Raw genomic sequence first — 9,215 nt, 5'->3', positions numbered from 1 at the left:
CTCTTCATGCCATCATGAGGATAGTGGGTTTGATTTAACTTCTACTATGGCGGCATGGAACATAAAGTAATGCACGTTCCAGTGCAAAACGCTAAATGCAGGTACCCAAGGAACCAATGGGAGTAGGCCATAGTCATGTGATTCCGTCATCACCAATCACAGAGATCACATGCAATTATGTCACAGAAGCATGATTGTCATTAGTGTAGAAACTGCCCACACCGTTAAAGAGTCAGGCGTCTACTATTAAAAGTCTTGCCCACTACCCACCAGGGCGAGTACCATGGCTGCCTCCACTCAAATCTTCTTCGGCTAATGGGGTGAATTATACTATGTGTTATGTGGCAGAATACATCACTTCATTCATTCATACAATACAATACATTCATTCATAATTTTTCAGGGAAAGTTTAATTATCATGTGACACAAACACAGGCTCTGATAGGTTGTTGCAATAGAATGTTTAAACGGACCTTTTTTATTTTATATATTTTATAATTTCTTTCCCAAATGCAAATCCAAAAACCAAAACTCTCAGAGAGAACTGAGAGAGAACTGTAGACAATTATCTTTTTTTTTTCATTACGGAGTGCTGGTACATGGCAAGCAGATGTCAACATGCGCATCATTCAACAGATGTTATTGATAGGAAGCGACAAGATTAAACAGTAACAAGGCTTTCGTAATCTGGTTATATACAACCCAATTGTGTCCCGGCTTTCTCTAGGATTGTAACGTGCATCCCCCTAGAGCTGTTCAGAAAGAAGGAAGGTATTTGCTGTGGTCAGCGTATTGGGGAAGCCAGGCTTCAGGGTGCGTCTGCACTGTCATTTCAGCCGGTACATTTCAGATATAAAGTTCAGAGATCATTTGGTGACTAAATTGCGTGTTATGCTTAAGGCCAATTATTAATTTTTTTAGTTCTTTTTTTGGTTTTTGAAAGTTTTTATTATTTATGTACAGAACAAAGAGGACATTTGACCCAGGTTTGTGGCAAGCTTCTCAAGCTTGGCAGTGCGGGCAACTGATTTGGGAACCAAGATCCCACCACCCCATTGATCTCATCGTACCTGTCATTGTAGTTGGTTTTGACAGCTTCCGCCAGGTTAACGAGGGCTCCCTTGTTCTCACGGTTGACTTGTGTGAATGCAATACTGGTGCAGGTCTTCCAGTGCAACAGATGGCCCAGTTTAGTCTTGTCCTCGATGATGCCCATTTTATGGCACAAAGGAGGCAAGAAGACAACCGGCTCAATGGGACCCACATCTTGTGCAGTCACAACAAGTTGGGCCTTCTTGTTCTCCACCAGAGTGGTGACACTGTTGACACCTGCACTGTGGACACCTACAAACAGCTTTTTCTATTTCTCCTGCTTGGTTTCAGGTCTGTGGTTGTGACCCAGCTTAAAGAGCTGAGTGACTGTCTGGTGGTCTAGAGCCTGGGTGATCTAGTTGATTGAAGGTGGAATCTTAAGACATTCAGATGTCAGAGTCAGATCCCTCTTGGGCTGAGGTCTTGGCCAATGCCATGGTTGTTTGGCCCCTTCTCAAGAAGATGGTTCACCACTTTCTTGGCCTGTGCCTTCTTCAGTATGGAAAGGGCCAGTGCCACCTTCTTACCCTTGGTCTTCTTTACTTCAGGCATGGTGGACAGGGGCAGAGAAAAATAAGTCTATCATGTTCCCTAATTATTCTTATGTCTTTTGGTGTTCCCTTTTTTTTCTCTTTGAGATTTAAATGACTTTTCATCAATTTAACTATGTATTATACAGGATCAACTTGGCCCTTCTGGTTGAAAAAGAAACCTCGCAGGTCGGCCCCTTAGAATGTTTCAATACTTACGCAATCTCATGGTTTACCAAAGAACTAACAGAGCGGATATTGCCATATTTGTGCCGGATTGGTGCAAAAATAGAAGATGGTTTGGGTCAGTGGTCTAAAATGCCTGCTGCACATACTTTTTTTATAGCATCATCATATTGTGCAGCGCTGTACAATATGGAAAGAGTACATAAGTAGTGCATAACATTACAATTTTGACTTACAGACTCAAAAGGTAAGGGGGGCGCTGGTCAAAGGAGCTTACAATCTAGGACGCGGCAGAAAAACTAATAAATATTGCGTTCTATGAATAAATATGGGTTCTTAACTAAAGTGCTCATTGTCCGGAAAATAATATATAATTTGTGGCTACACTAAACGAGAAAGAAAGAAAATCAGGTCGGAGGAAAAAAAATGAAAATATCCCTGATCATTAAGGGTTTTACATGAAATTAAGAATACCTTAAAATGTTACATGTCTATATATATATATATAAAAAATTGAATCCATAGATAAACATTATTATTATTTTATATAGCGCCATCAAATTCCGTAGCGCTGTACATTTTAAGCTTTATTGATGAATGATATTGCCGAGGACAAAATTCTAAATGTAATCTTCTATTCAGAATGTCTTCAAAATATAACTATTTTCTCATTTAGTTTTTTTTTTCCCCCCAACAGATTGTCTCTTCTGTACCCTGGTTCTGCTAGCGTTCTTCTAGTTGTGGTCAGCCTCTCACCCCGAGAAGCCCGAGTCGTGATCACCGGGCAATGCCCTTCTCCAGGAGCTTGTCCAGAGTAGCGAGACATGTTTAGACGCTCGTTTCCCGGTTCGGTCTGGACTCTGCGTTCTCTAGGTCTCCCATCAGCAAATTCAAGAGACTTATCTTATTGGAAAAAAATCAGTAAAACATTTATAAAATATTCACAGTGTCAAATGGGTCGCTATTGTTTTCTAGAATTGAATATGTATATGGGACCGATATGCTAATCAGGGCTGGCCCTTGGATTAAAACTCCTCTATGGATCAACAAGGCTCCATCCAACAGGAAGCCAAGCCAACAGCTGCCTTAGCAAATTAATCCTTACTATTTTATGACATCATCAGAGCACACTCTCAATTAAGTATATGATGTCACTTCCTTGTGTCGGAAAGCTTTCAGCTAATATTACCTATTCCCTCAAATTTACCCAAGGCCAGTCCTGATGCTAATTTTTTTAAATTTTTGGCTGTTTTATAAAGAAATATTTTAAGAATGTGGGTATCAGGCAACATGGTATTTATTTAATAAATGTTAATATACGCATTTGCCGACTAAGGTATTCCAAAGCCCACAGAATTAGCTTTATAATATTTAATGCTATTTGGGATCTTGAAGGTTACAATGAAGAATTTAAATCTAGAGAAACGGGGAGACTAGATGAGCTCACTTTATATGTTTAAAGTTGGGGTATTCTAACCAAAGATGAAAAATTTAATTTGTAATTAAATGCAATTTTAATGCATTGGAGAAATCCCCTAAAGTTTATTCCAATTCTGCAGTTATTTTATGTTATGCCTTATAATATTAATTTGATGCCTGAAGTTTTTTTTATATTAATGAATTAAAATACACTGAAATGTGTAGTCTTCATGGAACAGCCTTGTTAACTTGAATATACACCAAAGATAACCTCTGTTTCTGTATGTTTATTAATAAAAGTCAATGTTTCTGAAATAATCACGAATTATGAAGCATTTCATTCGCCAATTACATTTTACAAGTTTGTAAGGGGCCAGTCCCTTTAATTAAACCACTAAACAGCCAATGCAGACGTGAGGACCCCTTTACCGGAAGCAATACACGAAATATATGCGTATATATGTCCTCTATTGTTAAGTTGCTGATTGTTGTTGATTGGATCTGGCAGCCTTTGTAAGAATAGATGAGGAAAAAGTAAAGAATGTCAGGACAGGAAATTGATTAGATTATGCTAATTATGCCACATTAAGACACAGAGCTCAACTTTGATAAAGTGAATTTTTAACCTAAATATCTCCTAAGTGATTAAACTGATTGAGAAACAAAGAGCTCAATCTGCATGTAACGACTGATGCTGTGATACTCGATACTTCCTCCCTTGGACATTTTTGTTTGATGTAACCAAAATGATATAACCATCCTCATCAATAACAATACCAATTGTCCACAGAAATGAACCCCAAGAACAAGTATATAAAGGGGACATCTAAAAATGTCACCTTCTAATCTCTCCCTGCCTAAACACACACTAAAACTGAATGGAGGATTATAAAGTTCCGTGAATAGTTTTCAATGCCGAGAAGATGGAGGATTAAGAACAGAGTGCTCTGCCAATCACAGCTGGACACTAAACAAGCAAGCAAGCAAGCAACAGTCACTCTATTGCCTGAGACACAGACACACGCTGTTTGAGGAAGCACTCCCTGCTCAGGCAGGAAATGCACCTGGAGCAGACCAATTTAGGGATCGTGGAACAAACCATTCCTAACAAGGGGAGGTGAAATTTAACTAACCGGCATACTTAGAAGCATCCAGGAATCCCAACGCATCTAAGGGCACACTTCATTGTGATATAAGCCTGGTTATCAGGACTTTGCACCGCAAATGCAAGGCCACAAATCTATCATTAAAAGGCAAATACCGGGCAGTTTCACACCCCCAAACTTTGACGTCTGTACACTGTCCTAAAAAACTCCTTTTTTTCAGGGGCAGAGGTGGCACAGGCAGGCCTACCACGTCAATGTCTGGCTTAGCGTATAGCGATAGAGGTTATGAGGCACTACCGTCAATGTCTGGCTCAGTTTATAGTGATAGGAGTTATACTGTACCATACCTGATCACTAAATGTTATTTATTTAAGCTTATTTAATTTATTTATAAGTTTATTTGTTTTTTTCAGATTCCTAGTTTTTTCCAGTTGACATACAGTTTGCAAATGTGTGAAATTATTTATTTTGTGTGTGTGTGGGGGGTGCCACATAAAGGACCCACCCCTGGTGCCAAATAGTCTAGGTACGCCCCTGTGGGTATCACTGTAACTGCATGAGCATACGCAGAGAGATGAATAAACTCCACTGCCGCTCATACCCACCCAACACACACACAAAAAAAAAATAGAATAAAAACATTGCAGAAACAGAAAGAAAAATGATGTAGCAAAAAAGTGTTAAAATACCTCTCTTCCCTGCCCCCAACCCCAAAGTTTTAAAAATAAGTATTGATGTAGTATGTAAGGAGGTGTTTTGATCCCCCAAAACATAAAGATAATCATGCATTTGGGGGATTGCTAAACTTGTGTTAGCGTTTGCCCTGCAATAGTACATAAGTCCTAGCTAAAATAGGCCAAAAAATGTTTTTTTTTAGTATTTTATCATTAGTAAATAGGATATATTGGATATAAATATTATATTGATAGATATAGAGGCAAAAAAATAAATAAATATATATTTAACTTGTGTGGGTAAAAAAAAAAAAACATGAAAAAGTGAAATAATGGTCAAACATAGAACGTGAAATACCCTTGGCCATGAAGTGGTTAATAATTTAATTTAGTTTTTAAAGCTGTGACGTCAATGGTTTCTGGAGCATGAATGTCCTGGAATTAAATAGTTAAATGAACGTCTCTCCCATATTTGGGGAAATGAAACATCTCCCATCAGTACCCAGTTGATTGAATCAGGTTCTGTGTATAATGCTAATCAGCAGTCCCAGCAATAAAATGCAGCGGCTGGCGGGGAGCTCGATGTGGCTTTGCTGGGCTCATTGTGTTTGGGAGGCTGTGGCCAGTGGATTAGAGGCTCTCGGTCGGTATGGAGGCTCGTGTCATGCTGCTGAAAAAGTTGAAGCTTAAGTTGCGGACTGAAAACCTTTACGTGCGATGCGGGCTGGCTGAGTTCCTGGGAACGCTTATTTTAATTGTAGGTGTTTTATTTTTGGTACTCTCTATGGAAGTATTTATTGTTTTTTTTTTTTTGTTTTTTTTTGTATAAGAATCACTAAATTTTTTGTGCACCCGGGGTTGTGTTAAAACTTTGCATCTTAAATAATTGCAATGTATTTGTATCAAGCCTTTTTGCAACATTTAAAGGCAGATTTATCTGAAATGCTTCCCTTACTTTTTTATGTGGTGTGTGTGGGTTTTTTTTTTTTTTTTTTAAAAAGCTGTAAGTATATTGCCCTGATAAACCTGTTCTAGTATCCCTGTGTATGTGGATCAGAACAGGTGTGTATGTTGGGGAATGGACTGGTGACCATGAGGTGCTGCTGACACTAGCTGCTTGCATTTAAATCGGGTGAAGCTCCAGGAGTCTATTTTGCTTCGGTGCAACGTATTTTGTTGTGATGGAATCCTACTTAACGTGGCGGAAGCGTGCCATTAAAGTCTCAGAAGCTGGGTTAGAGTCAACATGGTGGCTACTGTATGGACTGGGGCCAGTTACTGACCAGTAATACTGGCCAGCACTGCCGCGGGTCTGTTTAGAGGGCAATGCTGTGTGTTAATGTGCATAAACTCAGAATAACGCTGTTTGCTTCTAGCTGTTTGGCTGTGGGTCTGTGGCTCAGATGGAGTTGAGTGGTTTCGCTAAAGCCCAGTTCCTGAGTGTGAATATGGCATTCGGCTTCGCTGTCACTGCTGGAGCCTATGTGTGTGCTGGAGTATCGGGTAAGTTTGTTTTTTTTTACTACATGCTACCTTCTGCCCTAATAATATTACTTATTTATTACATCTGCATGTTGTAATTAACACCTTAATCTGGTGATGTCTTGGGATATGGAGGTTGGTCCTGGCTTTCATGGAACCTCATGTCTGTCACCAGCAGACAAGTCTCCCTTATAGGTCACTGAAGGTTGCTAATGTTCTGCCAGAAAATAGAGCCCCACATTTAACATTCTTACCCCTGTGGCATGCAGAGGTTGACCGTGTGACTGGTTGGGTTCCTTGGGGATAGCACCTACTGTAGCTGCTTATTCATGTGGAGCTCTTACCTTTGCGTGTTGGCTCTGCTACTAACTATACCGCATCGATACTCTATGCGTGTTCTGCCTTACAGGTGCCCACCTGAACCCTGCTGTGTCTCTCTCAATGTACTGTCTGAGGAAGCTGAGTGGGAGACTTATGTTGGTCTACTGGTTGGCTCAGTTCCTCGGAGCATTCTTTGGAGCCGCATTGGTCTTTGCCTTGTACTACGGTAAGGTCTTTAGTTTGAAGCTGGTGCCAGATCCACACACTGGTCAACACTGCAAGGTGTTTGTGTTTTGCCATGTAAGTGAAATTTGTCTACAAAACAGAATATATTCCATGATCTTAGAAGAAATGGCCAACAGTTCTCATGTTGGAAGCTACATCTGTGAAGTCCAACTTTGAGGCCATTGGGTTTCCCACACTGAAATACAAGAAACCTTAACGTTTGGGCTGGATTTGCATCCCAAGTGTATTAAGTGACCATCCTAAACTTGGATCGTGGAGGGGGAGATCCAATTCTTTAATGCATTGTAATCGTTCTACAAACTTACAAGGTGGCTTCAATGACTTGTATTGTCAACTTGCGTGAGTGGATCAATCCTTATCCACAAATTTGCAAACATTGAGTTAATGAAACTTCAAGCATAACAACTTGTTGCAGTAGACTTCTAAATGTGAATCAAAATATGGCGACAGGAGTTTAAATCTAACGGCACATGTAGCTGACTTGCTTTAGTGAATCGGCCGTAATCAACTCTCCCGAAACGTCTGGTTTTTAGATGCCCTGTGTGTGTACAGCGGTGGGAATTTCACAGTGACTGGATCTCAGGCCACAGCTGGTATATTTGCTTCATACCCTTCAGAACATCTGAGTGCGATAAATGGATTTACGGACCAGGTAAGGACAGAGTTTAAACCTTTGCACAGATTGTATAAACGCAGATACAACTTGTCGTCTGTCCACAGGTGATTGCTACAGCAGCCCTGATGATTGCTATCCTGGCCATACTGGATGAAGAAAACAACGCACCTCCTCGTAGTATTCAGCCCTTTATTATTGGAATATCTGTGTTACTGGTCGGTCTGTCAATGGGCTTCAACTGTGGTTACCCCATAAATCCTGCCCGGGACCTATCTCCTCGCATCTTCACAGCTATGGCTGGTTGGGGTCTTGATGTGTTCAGGTAAAGAATATACGGTAGTGGATGGCAAGCTTGCTTGGGCTCTCCCTTCCATGACGCATAGATACCGTTATAATGGTGAGATCAACATGCTTAGATTATATCTGCTCCCTCAGGGTATTCACTAATGACTGGTGTTTTTCCAGGGCTGGAGATAACTGGTGGTGGGTGCCGGTGATTGGACCTCTAGTAGGAGCACTGGTTGGAGTGCTGATCTATGAACTTTTTATTGAAATCCATCACCCGGCGAGCAAACAGAAAGATGACCAAGAGGAGGAAGAAGAGCAGACCCATCCACCTCAGTATGAGCTGGTTCAATCGACCGCATAGCCCTTAGTTTCTGTACTGCTGGTTTTTTTTGTTTTTTTTTGTCAAACACTGAGGTTTTGGTCCTTGTTTAAAATGTCTAGTTATTTGAGAGAGAGACTAGTCTTATCTTCCATTGTCTCCACAGCAGTATTACTGTATCGAGTCATGGTCAACATCTGATGGGGAGTTGTATGCCAAAACATTTTAATATGGTTTGTTGTAGCTGCTTTTTTTTTTTTTAACCAATAAGTTTCAGTGCATCTCTAACCCATCTAGGTTTTTTTGCACCTGTATAATTTTTATATGAAATAAAACCAAATCAACCCTAATGGTGTGCGATTCAATGTTGCCTACAGATGGTGGAAAGAAGCTTCAATAAGATCTTTACTGAATATTAAATGTTTCCGTGGGATTTACCCTCTGTTTTGTCTTATTATTTTTTTTTTCCCTTAACCGCAATGCATGTTGGCATTGACAAACCTGGTTTTATCTAAGTTTGCTCCAATAGATGCCCTTTATCTGAAGGCTGCCATTAACAGCCATGTGATGTTTTGAGGTATGCTAATGAAGTCCAATCTTCCATAGAATTTAATTAAGTAGAGTGTCTGGGTGTGATTAGAACAGAGCAATTCTATAGCTTGCCACCACAGGCAGTATAAGGAATCTGTGACTGTCTAGTAAATTGGAGCTCAGATAACAAATCGAGATCTCATACAAACGGCTAATATACAGCTGCCTTAAAACTGAGCCAATCACTCCATTGCTTCCCTAAACCCCCACCCCATGTCTATACCCATGAAACTATGCTTCCACATTGCATAGTCTCGTCTACTGCTGTCACCCATTCCCATACTGGTATTGTGCCATACCGCTTGTCAGTACTTCTCTACCCTGTTCCGTTAGACTTTTTCCCT

At 40.3% G+C, this 9,215-nt stretch overlaps 1 protein-coding gene and 1 pseudogene across 1 annotated transcript; one reads left to right on the top strand and one right to left on the bottom strand.

Moving 5' to 3' along the window:
• Window positions 1-954: 954 nt before the first annotated feature.
• Window positions 955-1,645, bottom strand: LOC149281431 (large ribosomal subunit protein eL8 pseudogene; annotated as a pseudogene).
• A 4,012-nt stretch (window positions 1,646-5,657) lies between these two features.
• On the top strand, window positions 5,658-8,322 carry LOC149281430 (aquaporin-3-like). Its single transcript, XM_089499290.1, has 6 exons — window positions 5,658-5,765; window positions 6,385-6,511; window positions 6,900-7,037; window positions 7,591-7,709; window positions 7,778-7,995; window positions 8,139-8,322. Exons 1-6 carry the CDS (start codon window positions 5,658-5,660, stop codon window positions 8,320-8,322), a joined length of 894 nt encoding a protein of 297 aa, XP_089355416.1.
• The last annotated feature ends 893 nt before the right edge of the window (window positions 8,323-9,215 follow it).

The sequence above is a fragment of the Sceloporus occidentalis genome, unplaced genomic scaffold, assembly GCF_023333645.1.
Source record: "Sceloporus occidentalis isolate IW3139 unplaced genomic scaffold, rSceOcc1.0.p SCAF_132, whole genome shotgun sequence".
Classification (NCBI taxonomy): domain Eukaryota; kingdom Metazoa; phylum Chordata; class Lepidosauria; order Squamata; family Phrynosomatidae; genus Sceloporus; species Sceloporus occidentalis.
The sequence above is the reverse complement of the archived record's forward strand: the minus strand, read 5'-3'. Positions and strand labels throughout refer to the sequence as shown.